Source organism: Miniopterus natalensis, chromosome 15, assembly GCF_054644295.1.
Source record: "Miniopterus natalensis isolate mMinNat1 chromosome 15, mMinNat1.hap1, whole genome shotgun sequence".
Lineage (NCBI taxonomy): Eukaryota > Metazoa > Chordata > Mammalia > Chiroptera > Miniopteridae > Miniopterus > Miniopterus natalensis.
In genome coordinates this window covers 18,487,041-18,510,377 of record NC_142095.1, presented here as the reverse complement: position 1 = coordinate 18,510,377, position 23,337 = coordinate 18,487,041, and the positions used below count along the sequence as shown (strand labels likewise).

The window sequence follows — 23,337 nt, the reverse complement described above, 5'->3', positions numbered from 1 at the left end:
GTGTAATTAAGCTTCTCTATATCCATGAGTTCTGAGTCCATGCTTCCTCCTTTAGAAAAAAATGAGCCTGAAAAGATCTTTCAAGTGAAGTCTGTGATTTGCCAACATCACTCGCCTCCTATGTGACTGTATTACAGTTTAGTTCAAGATTGTACTGAAAAGGGAGAGATTTCCAAAGGAGAGACTTGGTTTAAATTTAGTCTCATTTCAGTCTAAAATAAGATTGGGCTGCTTGAAACCATTTTTCTTGAAAATGATTTACCGAATAGTAATAATTTTAAAAATCAGATCTGACAGCCCAGATATAAGCTTAGCTCTTCAAGAGTAGCCTGTGTATAGGTGCATCTGCTGGCACTGCCTTGTGCAATAAGAGAGCATAATTAATTCTGCACCTTTCTGAGATCACTGTTCATAGAAAATTGCATATTGAGGGACTCAAGTGTCATTTTATCACGTCAGCTTTCCTTGCCATCCCAGGCCCAACGTGTGTTCTGTTTGTCAGTTTTTTGTTTTTAAATACTCTCTCTTAGGGAGCGGAAATCCCTCCCAGAAATAATACCTTGTATTGAATGGTTTTACCTACCATACACTTTTATGGTGCTTCTGACAGTGTCACGTGTGATAGGAAAAGCTCAGTAAGTAATGGCCTGAACATTTTACTTGCATCCAGTATTTTTTATGTTCTCACATTTTCCCAGCATTATCTATGTTCTGAAATGCTGGTGGGTTCAGAAGTTGCAGCAGACTTAGTACTTGAAAAAAGAGAGAGTGTTTCGATCGGTGTCCCCAACGCCTAGTATTTTGTTTATGCTCACGGTGTTGGGTTCATGAAGACTGCTGTTAATCTTGCACTTCTTGACACATCCCACTTACTCGGACTGCAGCAAAATGACCCACAGTGCCCTGTTCTCTTCTTAGTGATTGCCTCTGCTTATTGCACCATTCCCTCCATCATCACCAGTCTTGTCCCCCTCTCCTTCCCCCTTGAGGAAGATCTCAAGGAGCACTGGACTCCACTGGACTCTAAATATACCTTCCCTTCTAACCCTGAACTTTTCTCTTGCTTCGCCCCAGGCCTGAGAGAGATAAAGGCTTTCTATGCCCTAAAGTTGTGAAACAAAAGAAAGCAGCTACTCTCACTGTTTCTCAAACTACAGACTGATACATTTTAAAATTCTTATTTTAGGACACAGCTAGTGGGACATTGGCAAAAAGGCCAGCCTGAGAACCCTGGTAAGTTCTGGAGTGATTTGGAATGAGGACACTGACTGTAGGCAGTAGAAATCCAACTCAAATAGAGCAGTTGGAGGCAAAGGAGATTTCTTGTAAGGATTCCAAGTATTTCAGCAACACTTTCTTAGAAACCATCATATATTTATATATACATATATATATATATATATATATATATATATATATATGTATACACACACACACACACAGAAAATAGAGCTCACACAGAAAGCACTGACCACCATGAATGGGCTCAGGTTTCATCTCCTCTGGATTCTCCTCTGTGTAACCTTTTGTCCATCAAATAGCATGACCCATGTGTTGCAAAGAGATCAGCCACTTTGATGACATCTGAGTATTTCAGCTTGTGTTTGCAAGTTGAACCATGAGCAGTTAGACTGGGTTGGGAAAGTCAAAGGATAAAAGGCCACCTGCCATCCAATAAACAAGACAAAAAAGTCTTTCTTTCCCTACTTCCCTGGTTGCTTCCATCCTGCAGGGAACAGCAGATGTTCGCCTGAAATAAGAAGTGTCAGATTAGCGTATGCACAAGCATACACACAAATAGACAGGGCTCAACTTAATGTCCATCCCTTGAGAACAAAAAATGACCGAGGCTACATCTATCAGGAATCCTCAAACCTGCCCCACTGTTACTTGGGGAAAGCCCAGAATCCTCCATCCCACACTGCAGTCTTGATGGTTATTTAAGCCTTAGAAGTGCAGAGCTTGCCCTCATTTAAGTTCTATAGTCTGGGTGACAGAGCCCTGCCCTCCTGACAAAGACTCTATGAAATGAAGACAGTGTTGATGCTGCTGATGGTATAGTAGCTCCTAGGAGCCAAGCTATATGCTAAGCACTGTATAAACATGAATGTATTTGATTCTCACAACAACTTGGAGACACATTGTTAAGTTCATGTACTAGATGAGACTAGTTAAGGGTGAGAGAGGTAAAAAATTGGTCTGGAGTCCCTCAGCAAGAAAGCAAGGGAGGTCAGAAAACGTAATTTCAGTCCCAACCCACCTCACTCCAAAACCCAGCTGAAACTTAGTGTAAATTAATCCATCAAAACAAAGCTATAAATTATTGCTTTGCCCCCTTAATCCCATGAGCACTGAATGCCTGCTGTATAATAGGTTAACGGAGCATTCACAGGAAACACGTTCCTGTGGGAATATAAGCTTCACATACCAAATATGTAAGTTAAAAAATGAACCACAGAGCTTTTTGATAATTCATCGAGCTGTATTCTTTTGATTTGTGCACTTTCTCCCTGTATATTATACTTTAATGCAAACGTTTTTTTAAAAATGAATCGTAAGAATTCAACCAAGTTACCAGTGGAGAATTCAGTTGTATACATATAAGTTCCTTGAAAACAATATCTCTGTAATCCTTTTTGTAGTGAAATTGGTGGCAGACACTGTGTGCCTGATGAATGCTTATTAGAATTTAATTCATTCACTTATATGTATACATATTTTTATATCCACAGAATAATAGAAGTTTACACCAGAAGGAACCATATATACCATCAAATGAAACTCAGATTCTCTTTTGATTACAAAGTGCCTTAAGGGGAAAGGAAAAGAAAATTTATTCACTCACAGAATTAAAAATCCAGTTATTGTTTAGTTACATAACATGAGTGAATTATATACCTAAATGAGGTAGAATATGCCCTGTGCACAGTCAAAATCTACTTTCACTTTTGGATGACATCTCCCATGAACCACACCAAGCATATGTTTCAAATAAGCCTCAATCAAAACATCGAAATGTATCTCATTGAGTTTTAATTTCTCTTGTCAACTAAATAGTATATCTACTGGCAAGGAAAGGATGCTAATGTTTATTAAGTATGTATTTCGAACAAGGCGATTTACCTTCATTACCTCATCTAATTTAAATTTTAATTCTTGAGAGTTTGGATGTTTTTGATTTATAAATGACGGAACTGGGGTGTCCTGGGTGTCTTCGTAGTCCACTGCCTTAGATTACATAATTAGTGAAAGAATCAAACAGTATAAAATCAAGTCAAAGTCTCCCTGGCCAGGTGGCTCAGTTGGTTGGAGCATTGTCGGTACACCAAAAGGTTTCAGGTTCTGTTCCCGGTCAGGGCACGTACCTAGATTTGGGGGATCTTTCCCTGATCGGGAATAGAACCCGGGTTTGGGGAGTGTATGGAAAGCAACCAATCAATGTTTCTCTCTCTCTCTCTCTCAAATTAATAATAATAATTTTTTAAAAAGCATGTCCTCAGGTGAGTGTTGAAAAAAAATCAAAGTCAAACTCATATTCCGAATCCCAACCTAGTACACTGGTCCACTGAGCACTCTACTGCAGATCAGAACCTAATTCCCCTAATATGGGCTGGGCTCCTTCACACATTCTGATTTACAGCAGAAGCTAGACTGAATCTTCAGAACAACACTGACTTTAATCTCCTTAACCTTAACACTACTACTTGTCATGTCTCATCAAAAACCCAGTGTGCCTAAGTACTATTTCAGGAAAGATATTTCCCTAACAAGACAAGTAAGACAGCAGAACTATTGTAGTTTGGCCATTCAACTTATCCTCTGCCCAGTAGTAGTGCTTTTACTTGCTCATGAATCTGTCCGTCTATTAAATAACCCTGTGGTCACGGACTAGCTCTCGGAGAATTCTTCCCATTCAAGTATGTGCTTTTCAGCCTGCTAGACACATCATGGCTCTTAACCCATGCACAAGAGTAAATTTGTGAAATCTCCACTCCAACATGATTTCAAATGTACAAAAGTGTTTCATTCCAGACTCAGTTTCAGCCCTGTAAGGAACTGGAGGCCTTCTTATTTATTGAAGTAAATAAAAATCTCTTTAGAATATGGCTGTATCACATTCGCCAACAGACACATCCTCAGTGCTTCCCATGTGTACATGCACACTCACACACACACGCAGTTATGCAGAGGGGTGAAGTGCGTAAGTGAAAAAAGCAATATTTCTAACTTAGAGTTTTGTTCACATCGCTCAATCCATCTGCAAATACTTTACCTGTGCATATGTTAAAAAAAAAAGAAAATTTAAACATACTTTTACTCTGTTATTTTTTTGTTCAAAAATTTGATTTCCTGGGATTTGTTGGAATAATTCTGAATATTTTACTGCAGCAACTAGTTCACTGCTTGGGGCTCTGCTAGTCTAGTAACGTTTCCCAGACCATCCTTGGGCATGTGGGACATTTCTTCAGTTAGCCCTCTAATCCCAACGCAGACTCAACTGTCACAGTATAGAGTCCGTGGGTGGCATGATTAAAGCTGTTGTAAATAAACTAAGTTGGTGAAAATTAAATTAAAATTAAAAACAAATTACAAAATCCTAGGATAAACATCTTTCCTAGTGCTTTTCCCGTGAAGTTCCCCCAAAAGGGTGTAGACAGCAGAGAGGGTGACATATGGCGGAGACAGTCTGCTTACACCGCGGAGCAGGCTGTGCTCGGCAGGCAGAGCTGGAGGCCTCCGCTCACATCAGATTCCAGGCATCTTTTGGTCCAGCACTGAAACCCAGCGTCCTAGGACACCAAGAAACCTGCAGCTTTGATGGGAGGAAATAGTAGCCAAGTAGTCAGAAATGTGGAGCAAAGAAGCCGCCAAGTTAGGGGGACAGCTGAAGGACTACCTCGGAATCGTGAATTGGAAGGCCAGCGTGCGGTGATAATGACAACTCTATAAGGGTGGAGGGACCCAGGGAGCCACATCTCTGTCCAGTAAATTGGGATTTATGGGATTTGGTTTCCATGTCATTGAGGAAAATGATTAAGGAAGATTCTGAGATGAACATCTGCAAGATGCTAAGCGTTTAGTGATGTGGTAATCCCACTTGCATGTTCTACCGGGAAGATTAAGGTCTTTAAAAGCAGAGCATATGGTGACCGATCTGTGTCACCGCACTTTGCCAGCATTCGTAAACAGTCTCAAGTCTGACTGGTGCGAAGGAAGCATGTTTATATTCCAGATTATACAGCTTACATATTTCCTTGAGGCTATTAGTCACCCTTCCATCTTGATAGTAGCAAATGTTAGCATCCTATATGGAAAACCAAAAACAGGATTCTGTCCAAAAAAGCAGTGAATGCTAGGTAGCTGCTCGCTACACGTACAGGCTGAATGGCTTGGGACAAGCTGCTTTCCTCCCGTGGGCCTCCAGCTCCTCATCTCTAGGAGGCAAAATAAAAGACTTATGAGCTCTGTCTCATCCATGTCACCAAGCACAGATGGTGGACAGATGACAGCTTTTCACAGAGTGATTCAGGGACCCAGGCTTCCTCTATTTGGTGGCTCCATTTTACCTTGAGCTTAAGGTTCCTCTGGAACTGACCACCCACTAGATGCTTTGTACCTGGGCAGCCAGTCAGGTAAGAGAGAGAGTGTAGAGGCGTCCTTGCATCTCTCAGGGGCCAAGCCTCGAAATAGCATTGATCTTTCTGCTCACGTTCCGTCAGCCAGAGTTAGTTGCATGGTTAAGCCTAGGTGCCCACAGTCTGGGAAGTCTCATCAAGCTCCAAGAGGACGCAGTTGGGGAGCAAGTAGCCAGCCTGAGTCACAGCCCTTCTAGCACTAACTTTCCATTATTTTTTCTTATTCCAGTTTAAGAAAGCTTTTAAACATGAGAAAGGTGCACAGCCAAATTAAATTATTTGGCTTTGCTCTGTATGTGTTTTATTTTATTACTATGCTTTTGTTTTGCCGTGAATGAGAATATGTCCTTCAGGAAACACAGAATTGGCACACTTGACACATTTAGTATTTTAAGGAAAAGGTGAGAAGTGGCACATGAATGCAGCTTGCTGGGTATATATGAGTGTGCCATCATTTTATGAAAGCCTGGCTTATCAAAATAGGAATCTCCCAAATTCATTGACAAACAGGAGGGCATTCATACCTTAAAATACTTCTTGAATTTTTCTAAGTTACCACAGAGTCATTTTGATGGTACTTCCCCTCAAGTAAAAGTAGATTTCTCTTTAGAAATTCTGAAATTAACATAAAGCGAAGAGTGAGAGGAGGAGAAGTTTAAGGACAATGCTTTAGAGCCAGTGCTAAGTAGAAACTGCACCTCCTGAGGATCTAATGGCAATTTATGGGGAAAACATGACTTCCTCTGTGGGGCCCCACATGCCTTATTTTGGAAGGATTCTTATTACCGAAAAATGTGGTATGTCTACACAGTTCAACTACGGCCAGAATTAATCCTTCCAAGAATCCAACACTGCCAGTTTCCTGCAACCCCCAAAGAAACAACTTATCAAGCAAAGTTCGACCCAGTAAATTGGAAAGTTGAAGGAACTGGTTTGCACAAATTTGTGTAAATAGTTATCACAGCATCATCTTTCTAATGGAGTCACTCGTGCATAGTTTGTGATGATGGATATCACTCGGAGAGAAAGGTTTGTTCTGAATAGAATTACATGTATACATTTCATGTGTATAACTAAAGGAATAATGTCTTTGTATGAATCTGTAAATGAGTTAGATAGTTCTGTAAATTCAGAATGGCCCCGCTATAAGTAGGTATGCCCATTCTAAGTGGATATGCCATATTCACTGTTCTCATGGTCATGAAGAGAAGTTCCTCAATGGATAGCACTGTGATTTCCCCCAAACTTGGGAATAACCATTCTGTGACTAGGTTGCCACATGAAACTGTAAAAGCTTATTTGCATGGTGAAATTTCAGGAAAGGGATCATTGCTTCACCTCTCCCCACAAATCTCTCCCTTAAATTCCTCACTGTTTATTGTTAAAGTTTAAGGAAAAGTCTATTCTATGATAAAAACTCAGGCTCAATATATATATATATGTTTTCTTACATATATATATGTAAGAAAACAAATAGAAAATACACCCACTGTATAAATAAGTAGAGAATGACACCCTCTCCCCACACACACATACATACAGAAACATGCTTTAGGTGAGAACATTATTAGGAAAGAAACCTAGAGGAGGAAATAAGATATATCAGATATACTTTACCTATGACAATTTTTGTTCTGGGAACTTCCTAGAGCACCACTGAAAAAGCAAATATGCCAAATCAGACACCTTTCTTCCTAAATTACAATGGCTTGTAATCCCATTGTGAATTCTCACAAAGACTTGTTTTTAGTCCATATATAATTAGTGAATAGTGTCTTCCTTACAGTGTTCCACACATCACCTTTGAAGACAACAAACTAGCATGGGAAGCTTGGCCTCACATCTGCTAATTGTGAGACTGGCTTCCTTTCCTAGAAATTGTTGACTATCTGGTAAAAGTATGAATATTATAATGAATAATATTCTTCATGTTAAAGTTTCAAAGGTTTTTTTAATAAAAAGAAAATGCATCCATTTGGTAGTGTAGAAGCTGCCTATGACCCCACTATTGTGGTCCTGTATCGGGCCTCTCATTCTCTGTGGCTCGGTGAGCTTAACCGAGGCACTGTGGTTCAGATAAGAAGAGACGCTCATTTCATTATGCCGGTTCAAACACTGTCTTTGACACGGAGGGCTGTCTACCTTTTTGTTACAGTGTATAATTGACAATAGGCTTCCCAGGCTGCAAATTAGGCATTTCGCATTCACTTTAACAGTGGCATCGGGAGCTCTGATGCCCAGACTTCTCCCACCAAATCAAGCATCTTTCTTCACCGACCTGCTCCAGAACCGAAGTACTCAGCGTGTATCCTGAAAATCTTATGAAACCAGCTATTGTGTTTCCTTACAATTACAGAGTAGCTGATTTTACAGGCTAACCAGGAGCCATTGTCCCCTAATCAGAAGCGGGTCACTGAGGGGCATGGGATCCTAGCTCAATATAATGAGTTTAAACTGTGTAAATTCTTTTAACATGATTACCTGCTGAACTCCCAAATCATTGAATTTGGTACATCGCTCCTTGAACCTGAAATCTTTATATGTCACCGCCAAGAGACTTCTCGTTAGTTTGTTTCACATTTCTTTCTAGAATGATATGGACCAAATATTAGTAAATAGCTCTCTCTCCCAAGTCATCCTGCATTTTTCAGGTGTTTAGGTAAGTGTTAAATGACTCCTTTGGGTTTCCTTTACATTTCAAGGCCTTGGGATCCATGCCTTTGAATTTAGGAATAAAAAATTAAAATCATGCCTGAGTGCCTTTGTATAAATTATCAATGTCTTATTGACTATTCATACCCATGAACCATCTGAAAATGTCTTGTTGTATTTAAGAGGAGCAGATAAAGGGGTTGAGAGAGAAAATAATAGAATGTCAAACCCTGACTTTATATGGAGTATTCCACCTGCGGTTGTTCCAGGAAAATTGTGTTTTTGTGGCCCTTCTGCCAGGAGAGGTTTGGAGGAAACTCGTATTTCAGAAGTTTATGGCCTCTTTGTTAAGGAGTCCTACATACATTTTAGTTTCAAGTTGTACAAACCCATTTTTAGGAATGTTTAGATATCCATGACCTAGCTAATAATGCCCTATTCCTCACTCACCCAGTTCAAAGGAAATTTTTCTTCATAATCAAGATATCAATAATAATGCAATTATCACTTAATAACATGAGTTACTCTTTAAGGCAGACACTGGACCGAGTACTTAACAAATGCAATAATGTGAGGACTTATTTCATTATAAATTCTATGTGAGAGTTCCATTTGGATGATGGGATGGGACTCGCTGCCCAGCAGGCTCCGGGAGCTTTTTCCGCCCTGGAGAAACAGAGTCCCAGAAGTCATGACACCACCCAGCAGTCACTTCTGGCAGGAACATTGAGCTTTATGGCCAGAAGGAAGCAGGAAGAGGTGTGAGCAAAGGGGTGGGGAGAGTTTCAATGAGAATTGAGAGAGAGGCACCTTTGTTACTGATAATAAAATGAAAAAGGAGGGGTAATTTTTAAAGTTACTGTGGGTTATTAAATGTATTGCCTTTAAGGTTCTTGAAAGATACACACAAAAAAATATTTTTAATTGTTTTTGATTGCTATACTGCGTTAGTCTTAATGTGACACAACGCCAGGTGTGTCCAACTGAGTCTCTGAGATTCGTTCACTTTGCACATATATATCTCATTTAATCCTCAAAATAACTCTAGATCTTATCGTTATTAAGAGGAAGAAAGGAAACTCAAAGAATTTTGACTGACAGTTAGTGACACTGGTTCCAGCCAATGGAACGTAAGTAAAAGTGACGTGGCACTTCTCTCACACACCCTATATACCTTCCCCATACTCTCTTTCCCACGCAGTCAACAGGATGAGACCATATGAGGGCAGGACCACAGAACAGAAGGAGCCTGTGTCCCTGAATCACTACTTAGAGGGAAATTGCTTGACACATCAAACTGCACATGAATGAGAAATAAAAGTATTTGCATTAAGCCAAAGAAACTTAGTACATTAATTATTACCTCAGTATTACCTATCTTATCCCAAATAACATGCTTCCCAAGGTTACATAGCTAATGAGTGACAGGACCAGGAAAATCGCAGCTCCTAACAACTATGTTTTACTACCTCCTAAGTGGGTCCCATCCCCAGCACACAGTTTTTATTATAATATACACGGATAAGAGGTTTTATGGTGATTCCTACACTATAGCTCTGTAGCTGATTCTACAGCTCTAACAGTTAGTAAACATTAAGTTCAGGACTCGATTACCTGACTTGTGCTTTCCACATCAGAAGCGATATGTTTACCTAGGGGAAGAGAATTCTCCTCTAAATCTTAATAGTTTGTCTTGACCTCAAGGCTCAATGTGAAATTGGGGAATGTCAAAATCATCAGTTTTTTTCATTAAAATCTCATTTCTGTGTCTAAGTTATATAACCAACAGAGGAAACAATAGAAACTATATTACCCACTTAGGGGTTCAGACCAGTCTCAAAGATCTCTTCTTTAGATTAGATGGTGGTGAACTCTCAAACCTGTTTAGTGGAAAATGAACGTTCCCTATTCAAAGCCTAGCCCCCAGAGGTTTCCAGTTACTCCTTCCATCTGCCACCTGCCCTTGGTTATCATTCACTACTTACTGGCACCTTCACTTGAGTCTACAAGATAAAGAAGCAGATCAGAAATGAAAATTAGACCTATTAATTTGCTACTTGCCTGTATTAGATGCTAATTATGTATGATTTTATAAGAGCGGACATTTTAACTATGTAAGTTATGGGGTTATATGTGAGTATCCTTCATTCATATTCTCTTTATCCCAAACAGCCACCCAAACTGGTTATGTTGCTGTCCAGTGAACAAGACAAAATCTGTGCTAATCCCCTTTTTCTCACTGAGGACACACGTTCCTTCAGTCTGCTTCATGACTGAATCAATATGGCATTATTAACAAAGCAGAGGGTTCCGTGAATCAGCCAGAAAGAAGAGCCTTGTAATTCCCATCTCATTTCCCAGCTGAGCAATTAGCTATAGATAACATGCTTACTAGAGCCCTTTGGTGTCTTATGAGATTGCACAGTTGAGAAGACATTTGCAGGTTCAGACAGGGGCTTATAATTCTGACCTGTGGAGCTAGTAAATGGTGGGAATAGATTTGCCCCCTTCCTTGGACCAGTGGCTCACCAGGTCACAGTTTAGGATTCTTAGGTCTATGTGATGGGTTTCATTCACATTTGCTCCCTTCCTGCTTCATAGTTGTCAACTTCTTGGAGGTTCGGCCTCTTGAAATGAACTTGAGAGTAAGGAGAGTTTATTGATAATGTCTCACTATTAATGAAAAAATCAGGTTTCTTCTAGAGGTGGGTCATTAGCATCCCATGAGAGGCTGGGCCCCAAATGTTATTGGTAATCTCTCAAAATTCAGAGGTGTTTTAATTGGTAGGGAAAATAGATGAAAGAAATCAAAGAGCTCCCTTTCCAACCAAAAGAACTCATTAAAATCCTAATAGAAGGAAAATTAATATGCAGGGGTTTAACAGCTTAAGGAAAAAATGAGTCGGATGGCCCAGGTCAGGTATGAGCCTATGAAACTCTTACAGGAATGCCTCCATTCAGTAAAATAGAAACCATTACAGAATACAATGGTATCTTTCACATCTAAAATTCTTAATTTTAGTATGTTTGACTTGCATTTATAATTCAAGCTCGAAAGTAGGATTTTTGAGGCCTCATTTACACAATTTATTTTTTAAGATTGTGAATTGGTTTTATTTATAGCTGATTGTGTGAGTACCAAGAGACCATTTCTGCACTACTGGTCCTTTGTGCCAATGCGCAGTATTTTTTCAGTTTGAGAGCCCTTTCTCTCAGATTTCATTGGACTTGCAGAGTACTAGAGTAATTTAAGCAGTTAGGTTGGGGGAAATAAAGGAGGGGGAAAAAAGCTACGTGGAAACCTTTTAAATCAATTTACCATAGCGGAGAATGTACTTTGTTCCCAGTCTATAAGGTTATAAAGCTTTACCTCTCTGTTCATGATAACCTTACGCCGAGACACACTCCTGAGAGAATATTCTTGCCCATACTTGGTTTCTTCTATTCTAACAGACAGAAGAGTACAATTCTAAGGTCTCACTTGGGCTGGCCTTCAACCTTTTTTTACCTCTGTCAAGACTTGATTACAGCCAGGCCGGTGTTGCTCAGGGGTTGAACATTAACCTAGGATCCAGGCAGTCTGGGTTAGATTCCCAGTCAGGGCACATGCCCGTGCTGTGGGCTCAATCCCCAGTAGGGGGCGTGCAGGAGGCAGCCGATCAATGACTCTCATCATTGATGTTTCTGTCTCTCTCCCTCTCCCTTCCTCTCTCTGAAATCAATAAATACATATTAAAAATAATTTTTTTTTAAAAAGACTTTATTATGATTTCCATTCCTTATGTCTGATTTACTTCCCTTTAATCTTCCCAACCTCTGTTATTTCAATCTTTTTTGTTAAATCATTCCCATAAGAGATTGCCAGAAACTCTTCCATTTGTCTTAAAAGGTATAAAACTTTCATGTAGGAAGAACTCAAAATTGGATAAGACTGCCTTCCTCAAAACTTTCGAAAACTTGGAGTCTTACTCTAGTTGCTAGAACCAAAAAATGCAATTGATAAACACTTTCCATCCAAAGGTTGTATCCATGCATTTTCCACCCCCTGGGGAGAGAATGCCTAGAATTCATCAGATTTCCTGAAAGTTCTGGGACTCCGAGAAGATTAAAGAAGTGGTTGGGTAAGTTAGTATCATGAGTTTTTGGGTCTGCTTTGTGGCAATCATCAAACCCTGTGCCAGATTAAATTCCACAGTACAACAAACATTTAGTCTTTCAGCCCAAGTAATAGAATTAACTGCTAGAGAAGGTACTGAAGAAAACTTATGATCCTGTGTAAGGTGCACAGAGAGGCAGGATACTTGGCTTCTGGTAGAGATTCTGCCACTAACGTGATACATGAATTAAGCAAGTTATCTCATCTTCTTGAGCTTCAGTTTCTGCATCTCTAATTAGGGAGTTGGACTAACTCAGTGGTTTCAAACCTGACCTGGAGACCAAGGCCCCACCCACCACCAACTGAAAGAGACTTGCTGGAGTTGGCGCTCTAGAATCTTATTATTTTAGGAACGCTTCTCAAAACATTCTATTATCTGCCAGGTGTGCAAACTATTGTAGCAGACACTCCTTACAGTCATGTCTAGCTTTAACATTCTACTTTTCCATTAAACTAATATTCTCTGCACTTGGCAGACTCTGGATCTGAGTGAATATAGCATAGTATTCTTTTAAAATACATGTGGTTAATACTATATGTACATAAAATGATTTATTTAGTGAGCCTATCACAGTAGGGCTAGTTCCATGATGCATACTTACCTCATAGGATTGCAATGAAAATTAATGGACATAATGGATGGGAAGCACTTGTCAAGGTGCTTATCATATAGTGAATACTTAATGAATTCATAGGTGATAGGGTGATCATTACAGTGACGTTGGTTATGAGATGTTGCTACTCAAAATGTGCCCCATGGACCAGAAGCATCAGCCTTACCTGGGAGCTCATTAAAGATGCAGAGTCTCGGGCCCCATCCCAGACCTCCTCAGTCAGAACCTGCATTTTAATGAGATCCCATGTGATCTGTGTACACATATAAGTTTGAGAGGCACTGATATAGAAAACCAACCTTAGGATTCAGCAACTTGACAGGACTCAAACCAAGGAGCCAGCGGTCACCCCAAATCAGGAGACTCTAAGGCCAGTGCCTTACACCTCAAAGGGCATCTCTGACCCGGAGCTATTCAGGCTTCCCGAATCCCATCGGCATGTTCTTTTTCTCATCTAAGCTGTAACTAAAAGCCTTTTTAACACACTCTTTCTATCAACTGCAGTAGCAATAGCACCATAACTTTGTTTAACTTTCACTTTTTTAATTATTCAGCTGTTTTATTTGTCACCATTTGGGGCATTATTACAAACCTTATGTCTACAATGCTTCTGATGAATGCATATTTAGGCATTTAAGCAGACATAGAATGGGTGGGCTGCTTTGATAACATTAAACATTGATGAAACATATATTTTCACAGCAATAATGATTCTGACATTTGTATAAATAATAACAGATCTATTTCCCTAATCATCGGGGTGGGGGGAGGAAGCAATAGTGCGATGGTGACAGAATTACCAAATATGTCTCACTTACTGGGTGGATCATTTTTTAGTGCAAGTTTTCTAGTTTTTTTAGTTTTTTTCATGTGAATAAAAGTATGTTAATTTACAATATCTATTACCACTTTAAAATGAAAGAATTATATCTGAGCAAGGAACAATGTGGATGAGACCTGAAGCATGTTTTGAGAATATGTCATAATTTCCAGAGCTGCTTTCTACATCATAAATGGTGCATGTCTTTTAATGTTCTCCACCACATACAGTATCAGATTTTATACAAGATGTGTCCTGACACCCAAGCTTAAGTGATTCTACATTACACATTTGTTTTCACATTTTAGTAGCTCTGAAATCAAGACCTGTTTTACAATTGATGGCGTGTCACTGTGATTGGAAGCATTTTTTTTTCCTTTTTTACCATTTGTGGGATCTTTTTTTCTTTTTATTAAATTTATTGGGGTGACATTGGTTAATAAGATTATATAGGTTTCAAGTGTACGTCTCTATGATGCATGATCTTCCATTTCTCTGGGTCTCTTTCAATCTCTTTTAATAATGCTTTGTCATTTTCAGTATGTAGGTCCTTCTCTTAGGTTTATTCCCAGGTATTTTATTCTTTCTGTTGCAATTGCAAAAGGAATTGTTTTTCTTTCATTTCTTTTTTTGAAATGTCATCGTTAGTATACAGGAATGCAGTGGATTCAATAGGACCTTAAACTCGATTAAAGAAGGGATTTGGATTCCCAGTAAACCTAATCCTAAGGAACATCATAATGAGTAAAACAAATGGGACAGAAAGAAGACATGACTCCCACCTGTATTCAAGGAGGAAGAGGAGCGGTTAAACAGGAAGAAATGAGATTAAACAAGAAAAGTTTCCGTGGGTTTCTGTTTTCACAGAGCCAAAGGAAAAAATCATGGAAGATAAAAGAATTTAGCAAAAGAGCAGGGAAGTGGAATAAGGGAAATGGGAAACAAAGGAGAGGAAATGAAGCGTCGAGATGGAAAATGTAGCCAATAAGCCACTATTTCGATCCCTGTTCCCTAGGTGTGGTGTCCTACACTAGACACTCAACTTGCTGTCCCCCCCTTTTAATAACACACTGGTCAACGGAGCTCCTAGAGGGTGGAATGTGGGAGGTGTTTTCAGCACCTTTCAGTGTGTATTTTCTCTTCTCCGGCCTACACGGGTGGATCAGTCAGCCTCCACGCTCTCTCAACTCCCGTCTCTTTCCCTCCTCCTCCATTTCACCCAGTCCCCAACCACCTGCTTAGTTTTAAATCAACGATTTTCAACCCATGTGCCGCAAGAATTTTTAAAACACGCAACACCTGACTATTTATTCAGAGGCACTGACCTCTTTTCCATTAGACTGTCAAATTAAAAAAATGACAACAGCCAACACAACAATAGCTGATGGTATGAATGAGTAAATGAGTAGAAATTATACTTTTTTTTTTTTTTGGTCAAATCTGCAAAAAATATAAATTTCTTTGTGTGCCACAGAATTTTAATAATTAGTTTATGTGTGCCATGAGATGAAAAAGGTTGAAAATCGTTGGTTTAAATGATTGTTACAACTTCTGTTTGTCTGTTTGTTCTTTCAGGTAATATCAAGATTATCAAACAAATCTACGGCCTCACAGGTACGGCTTTTGCCAAAGAGAAAAATATGTATGTGAAATCTGTAGAATTTTCCAATAAATCTGTATCCTCTTGAGGGTTTTATGTATTTATTTTTGATGTTTCCTAATACACTTCTCAACATGAGATGTAATGACTGACTTTCTTGAGTTTAGGTATAGAGAAGTATTGAAACTCATATATCTATTTAAGAGTTTTATTGTTATTGTTGAAAAGTAGATTATCACCAGAAGCTGACAAAAGTAGCAAAGTCCTGAGGTATTGATCTTAGTGGTATTTTCATTGTGTTTAAAATTAGTAGCCAAATGTTTTCTTATAAACTTCTAATTGATGGTACAACATGATTATCCATAATGTAAAAATTATGGTTCAGATGTTTTGGAAGTAATTTCACTTGGTCTCTTAAGACAATCCTAACTTTTAAGAATCCTCTAATTCCAAAGAAAACTTTCCCAAGAAACAGTGATTTGTCAGATGTGTTATCTAGATTTTTATTATCAAACAGAAACAGACTCATAGATACAGAGAACAGACTGATGGTTGCCAGAGGAGAGGGTATATTGTGGGACTGGGTGAAAAAGGTAAAGGGATAGAGAAGGACAGATTGGTAGTTACAAAACAGTCATGGAGGTACAAAGTTCAGCATAGAGAATATAGTCGATATTATAATAACTGTACGGTTCCAGGGGGTACTGGAAATATCAGGGGGAACACTTTGTTAAGTATATAATTGTCTAACCACAATGCTATACACCTGAAACTAATACAAATTATTTTGAATGTAACCTGTCATTGAAAAAATTTTTTATATAATCTGTGACAGCAACCCCATAAACAGCTCCTTTTCTTGTTCTCTCCTCTCCTTGAAGCAGAACCCAGCTTTCACACACATGCGTACACACACAGGGACACACACAGACTGCAGAGGCACATGAATACATCGAGTCACATAACACTTACAAAGACACTGATAACTGACTGAAGATGGGGGTAGGTTGCAAACAGGGTTTACCTTTAATATTCCTGAGAAGCTCCTTAAAAGCTCTTAAAACATCTCAATGCTTTCAACCAAGTTTCTCTCAGGCTCTAGTTGTCTTTTTTCTCTGTCTCTGCTAAATCCCTCCTCAGGAACTAGCAATATGTCATTATGTTTCAACTCTTCTCATAGGTAGCCTTTCCTCACTACTGTAGTCCCTTTTCACCCAGACCTTTCTTATATTTTTTTCTCATGAAGAGAAATGTAGCCTTCGTTTGGATTTTCCAATTTGAATTTCTCACCCTTTCGTGGCACTCTAAAAATGAGCATCCCTCCCTAGAATACAACATCCTTAACTTTCCAAAAAAAAAGCCCTTCTGTATAATTTAGGCTGAAGCTCATTTGCAATATCAAAACTACCAGAATGACAGGGGTTTCCAGATAATAGTTGTTTATTTCTTCTCGTGGACAAAGCCAGAGGTGGGCACTGTAACAGTGTGTCAGTGGGGCCCCAAGCTCTCTGCTTTGTTTCATCCTCCTCAGTGTACGGCTTCATTCTTTAAGATGTCCTCATTTTCTAAAATGACCACCGGTGATCCACTTATCTCATCAGGATAGAGGCTCCCCTCCTTCTAGAAGCCTTCCCCAGAGTTCCTTGTAACCTGTGCATTGACATGCTATCATCCCAGAAGTTAGCCTCATGGCCAAACCAAGTGGCAAGGGGAACTGAAAAAGGTGACCTTTGGGCAAGGTGCATTGCTAAGAGTTCAGTTAACTAAGAGTGAAGGGGAAATTATATAAAAAGGGATAGCCAGTACTCTCTGTAGCCCCTGCCCTTGTGTAAATGTTGTTTCTATTTTTTTCATGATTATCATCATCACAAGGGCAAGCATTAAGCACTTGTGATGCATATTGCTAAGTGTTTAACTTTCATTATCCAGTATCTAATTTTTTTTCTCACACCATTCCCAATTTATAGGTTCGGAAACAGAGGCTTTAAATAATTGTTACTTGACCAAGGTTATAGGTAATAAGTCACAGAACTTCTAGGACTATGCTAAAGTCCATGCATTCAACCACTGGACTTTATTCTGTTTTCCCTTTAGTCAAGACAGGTCCAACTGAATGTATTCATTTTTGAGTCTGAAATGACTATCCCAGAAAAATGTCTTGAGCTAAATTAGAGATTCCTTTGACTATGGGGATAAAAACCTCACTACTGTCATGAAAGCATTTGTCAAGAAAAAATGAAGGGGTGGGTCAGAAGAGAAGAAATCTACCCTCACTGGGAAAACCTGCATCCTTCTGGTGTATGAGAGCATGTTCCAATCAACTGTGCCACACCGGGCAGGGCTCTATGGTTGACCCTTATGGCAGTGTATACATAGGGGTGGGTCCAGCTACAGAAGGAAAGTGGGTGTTTCTAGATGGATGGTTTGAAGAAAGTAACTGGTATTCCTGCAGAGAGACTGCATGTGGGGCTGGGTGATTAAAAACCTAATAAATGTGGGTCCTGTCTGCAATGATGGTAGGTGGGATAATTAATTCTTGGCATATGTAATGACAACTGCCTTGATCACAGGAGTATCTAAGCAACTTTTTCAAGGCATCACGTCTCCATGACAAAATGGAAAAATGAAATTTAAACAAACTTGTAGAAGAACAAACACTATAGGTTATTAGTCAGCCAATTCTAGTAGAGCCAATGGAGCCTCCTTGAAACAGAGGAATAATTAAATTTCCAATGCAAATGTAAACAGAAGTCCAATTAGAGAATGCACTCATTGTTTTTCATTTCTTTGATAAGTTTGCCCTATTGTGTCTTTAGCTGGATGAGCTAATTTTCCTATTCTACAATACTAGTATACAAATGTTCTCCTGCAGTTCGTGTGGATCTTTTGTTAAAAGCACAGCATTTTTTAATGCTGTGAAAAACAAAAAACAAACAAATAAAAGCAATACCATGACTATCCCAATAAATAACTTATGGCTTCACCAGCAATTAAAATAATCGCATCTAGTTGGAAAGATGAGTCTAATAATGCCATATCCTCAAGAAATTTTGAGCCATTAAGAATAAAATACCAAAAAAAAAAAATCATGAGTAAACTGATCATTTCACTTAGCAGTTGGAACCTAAACTGAACGGGCTATTGCCTTTAAGCTTCAAATTCATTTTTTTTGTTACATCTATCATTATAAGAGAGTAAAATCCATATACGCCAAGGAACCAACTATTTATTAAGATGAAGTAATAACAATGAGAGCTCATGAGATTTAAATAGCAATCATAGGTCTTTTCAGTTTACTTCGTTTTTATTAAAAATTACTGATGGGCAGGTAAAAGTGATTGTATCTTCAAAAGAAACTGAGGCACAGAAAAATGAATTGAGCTTTTGGAGCAGGGAAGCCGTGTCTGGGGCAGAGTGAGAACCATTTACAGTGACTGTCCTGGGCCACTAGCTTAGCCTTTGGGGCCCCCTCTGCCCTGCGCCTCCATCATCACCTCAGTTGTCCTTTGCCATTCTCTCCCTTACTTCTCCTAGGCCTATAAGGTTTAATGGCCCCAGTCAAGAGTCCAGTGGTCATAGGATGGGGCTTGGCAAGACTTGCCCCTTCCTTTCCCAAGCTCTTCAAGGGGAGCTGGTAGAATGGTTTGCTCCAGTTCCTACCAACAGACTCATGAACAAAAGGAAAGCAGGGAACAGAGTAGCTGAGGACATTGCTGATCTTCTTCCATCTATGGGATCCCCATAGGAAAGATTTTTATTCCCAATGATATTATAATTTTGCTAGTTGATCCCCAATAAAGTTCTACTGAAGATCCTGTAAATTTTAAATAACAAAGCCCAAGAACTTGCAGTAAAATTGCAAATATCTTTATTCTTAAGAGCATGCCATTATATACTATTATGAGGGGCAGACTGATTAAAACCTAGATGCAAACTTGGTAAAATACACCTTTCATACAGAGAAGGGTTGGTGGGCTCATACCCGGATAGCAGAGAGGGTAAGCCTGGGGAAGATTAGAAATGGGGAGACTTTTAACCCCTGAAGAACTAATAGCCAAATCTTGTAAGTCTTGAGTTTTGGTGAGAAGGAAGTCTCTAAGAGAGTGGCCTCTGTTCTGCTAGGACCTCCAGCATGTATGCTATGCCTCTCGGGACGTCTTTGCCATCCGTACTAATCTATACTATCCGCTGATTTAGTCAGAGCCCAAAGGAAACGGCAGCATCAACAAGAGACTCCCATCCATCGTGGAAGATGAAGAAGAGGAGGAGGGGGGGGAAGAAGAGGAGACAGCCTCCCTCTCTCCCATCTACACTCGGGGACCCTCGTCCGCCCGGAGCAAGAAGGTTGGAAGCAATAAAAGCTACCTAGGGTTAAGCTTGAAGCAGCTGGCCTCAGGAACCGTGCCGTTTCACTCACCTATCAGAGTCTCCAGCTTAAATTCCCCCAAAACCAAACAGGAAGCTGACCCCCCTAACCATGGTAAAAGGAAAGACAAGAACTTGAAACTGCAGCTTTCAACTTTGAACAGTGCCGCACCCCCAGACCTCAGTCCAAGGTAGGAATTCACTTCATCTCATCCATTCCCAGGTGAAAATGACTTCCTTTTATTCAGACGGGTACCTGGCTAGTCAATTACTCAGCCTTCTGGGCCTTTCTACTGCACAAGATCCTAGCCTGGATGCTTCGGCTTTTCTGAATTTGGGGGATAATTTTTTTTGCCTCTATGTAGGAGGTACGTGCAGTATGAGAATAAATAGTTTTAACCATATTTTCAAAAGTGTTCATTAAATGTTCAGAATTCCTTCTCAGCTCCCTTCATCCATTCAGCTCTACCTATTGTTATAAAAATATATTTCTACATCATAATTTTATAGTTTATAAATTTAAATGCCCCAAATGTCATTTTAAATACAAACAATATAAAATATTACTAATAAAATAATTTACTTTTTTTACTAAAGCCTTCAAGATCCCATGTGTATTTTACGCATACAGCACGTCTCACTTCGCACTAGCCACATTTCAGGGGCTCAGTTCTTACTAGGCTAATGAATGGCTAGCATTGAATGGCATAGCTCTAGAGCATCTAGAATTAGACATCTAACACCATTACTTTTAAGTCTTACAGGCTTAAATTTTAAATAACAAAGCCCAAGAATTCACAATTCATCAGTTTCCTTTACTTTAAACAGGATTGTGGATGGAATTGAAGATGGAAACAGCAGTGAAGAAAGCCAGACTTTTGACTTTAGCTCTGAACAAATCAGGCCAGAACCCAGAATTTCCCCTCCTCTCAGAGGTAAAGATATTTAACCTTCTCTCAAGGGGTGATATTGCTTTTTAGCTTCTAATGTTTGGCATGGGCACTATTTGGCCTTCCCATTCTTAGAATATTCTCCGGGTGATAGACTTTACCAACGTCGCAGAGTAATTTGACTTGGGCCTGTGTCATCTCCAAGTTATTAAGATGCCATTTGTAATTGCTCCTCTGTCCTGGCTCGATGCCCTGCCGTTTACCAGCCCAGGTAACTGGTGTATTAGGAGACTCAAATTTCTGCTGTTCATCAGTGGGTGACCATGTTTTCCTTTTATAAATGCAGAATGATCCACAAAAACACTGCCCAGAGGAAATGCTGTGTTGGCTGTGCACTGTAGAAACATTGGTTATATTTAACCAATTTATTTGGTGAGAGGTTATGTACTTGCATTTTGTCAGAGGATAAACAACTCCAGGAGTGTATAAAAATGTTAGAAATGATAGAAAACTATATGAAGTACTACCCTCTAGTGATGGTGAGTTAATGTAAGAGAAGCCCCAAACCTAGCTCAGGCTCCTCTCTCTCTTTCATATTTTAGTTCATTGGCTGTAAAAAGGAACCTGCCAACATGATAAAGGCCAGAAATGACAAATAAATTATAAAGCAGATACCCTTGTAGTTAATAAAGAAAATAATTAAGAAGTATTAAATAGCCATAAACTATCCATAATAATTACCAGCCAACTACCAGATGCAAGGCCAGCCGTCAGCAATCCCCTGCCAACCCTCTCCTCTCCTTCCCACCAGCTCCAACATCCTTGTGTCAGGATATCCTGCTAATTAGCAAATCCCTCCACGGACAAAGGCAAGCCTAAGAAGGACTTTTGAATGTCCAATTCTGAGGGTGTGTCTTCGATGGTAGAATACCAGTATTCCATCTCAATCAACAGTCCTTTTTCCCAGCACTCATCATCATCTGGGGAAATGGGAAGGTCCTTGTAAGACACACTCATGGGGGGAAAGTGAGGTGGGGGCAGGGAGAGGAGTGCAGCTGTCAGTCAACAGTCCTGATTAATTTATTCTTTTGACTTGCATGTGCTGATATGACTCTGCTTAGGGCAAGTGGCACAGAAATCATAGTCATAGTCAAACTGGTGTGAGCATTTGCTATGAAAGCTGGTGGTGGGTCCCAGTGGAAAGTTTTCTGTGTAGGCTCTCCTGGGCCTGGAGATGATGCACAGAACCTCACCGTGTCTATCCACCTATATCTGGTCCCACCACCCTCTTAGCTCCCTCTTCTCCCTTTTCCCAGCATCTGTCCCTACACTCATTCACTCAAGCAATGCATTTTCTTGACTCTATCTTCTAAATATCTTTCAGCTGTAAGACTTCCTTTTCTTACTGCCTCCTCTCTTTTCCTTGCCACATCCATCTGTCTGAATTGCTACCAAAGTCTCTTATCTGATTTCACACTTTTCTCCATATAGAGTGAATTTTTTTTTTTTTTAAATATATCTTTATTGATTTCAGAGAGGAAAGGAGAGGGAGAGAGATAGAAACATCAATGATGAGAGAGTCATTGATCGAGCCTGCAACCCGGGCATGTGCCCTGACCGGGAATCAAACCCTGATCTCCTGGGTCCTAGGTCGATGCTCAACCACTGAGCCACACCCGGCCAGGCTAGAGTGAACATTTTTTAAAATGTAAATTTATTCTTATTACTCTACTCCTATACTTAAAACCCTTAGCCCTTTGTATAAAATCCAAATCTACTGTGTAATTACTTTTCAAATGTCTGTTTCCCCTGCTAGACTCTAAGCTTCATGAAGGTCAATTATATTTTATTTATTCATTGCTGCCTCCTCTAAAGGAGGCCTAGCTTGTTGGATATGATCTCTTATCCTTCATTCATTGTGAATGGATTAGCTTTGCAAAATATCTCTGCAAAATGAGTCCTTACTACTTTGCCACTTCTGATTGTTTTGAATAAATTTTTCTCCCACAAACAAGTTTTCTACCCACAATTGACCAGAATTAGGATATTAGAATGATCATATCATGATAAACACATATCCTTTCTACTGCAGCTAGCAGTGATTCATCTGTACTTTTGTCCCTGACAGAAATAAATGAATTTGGAAGATTAAGGTAGAGAAAAGTGGAGATGAGAGAACCAGGAAATGGGAAAAATTATCTTTTAGAGTGACACAGGAGGAGACAGAAAACCTGCAATGGAGATTAGCGCCTGAAATAGAGGTGGGAGGAAAATACTCACATGGGCACAGAAATCAATATGTAGAAAAAAAGAGAGGGGGGAAGAAAAGAAGATCCTTTTTCTATGACTTGGGCACTGGCTGTAATATATATTTAGAGAATTGTCAAAGAGAGAAAATGTACTATCTTGGAACATGGTGGTGATTGTGTTCAGACGAAGGGGAAATTTGCCATGTTCACATTCAGTCACTGTGGTCACAGTCACCATGATGTGTACCTGGTTCCAAAGAGTGTATCATGTGCCATCCAGAGGAGTACTAGGTGCATGTCCAATCCCAGGGAGACAGAAGCTACGGTGCACAGACATCAGGAACCTCTAAAGGCA

The 23,337-nt window shown here is 39.6% G+C and overlaps 1 protein-coding gene across 1 annotated transcript in view; it reads left to right on the top strand.

The window, feature by feature from the left end:
• The window catches only part of KCNH8 (potassium voltage-gated channel subfamily H member 8), a 234,917-nt gene that overhangs the window by 199,317 nt on the left and 12,263 nt on the right, over positions 1-23,337 (top strand). Inside the window, exons 12-14 of the mRNA XM_016198776.2 lie at positions 15,454-15,492; positions 19,676-20,034; positions 20,672-20,778. Of these exons, the coding sequence (XP_016054262.2) occupies positions 15,454-15,492; positions 19,676-20,034; positions 20,672-20,778 (505 nt within the window). The remainder of the gene's footprint in view (positions 1-15,453; positions 15,493-19,675; positions 20,035-20,671; positions 20,779-23,337) is intronic.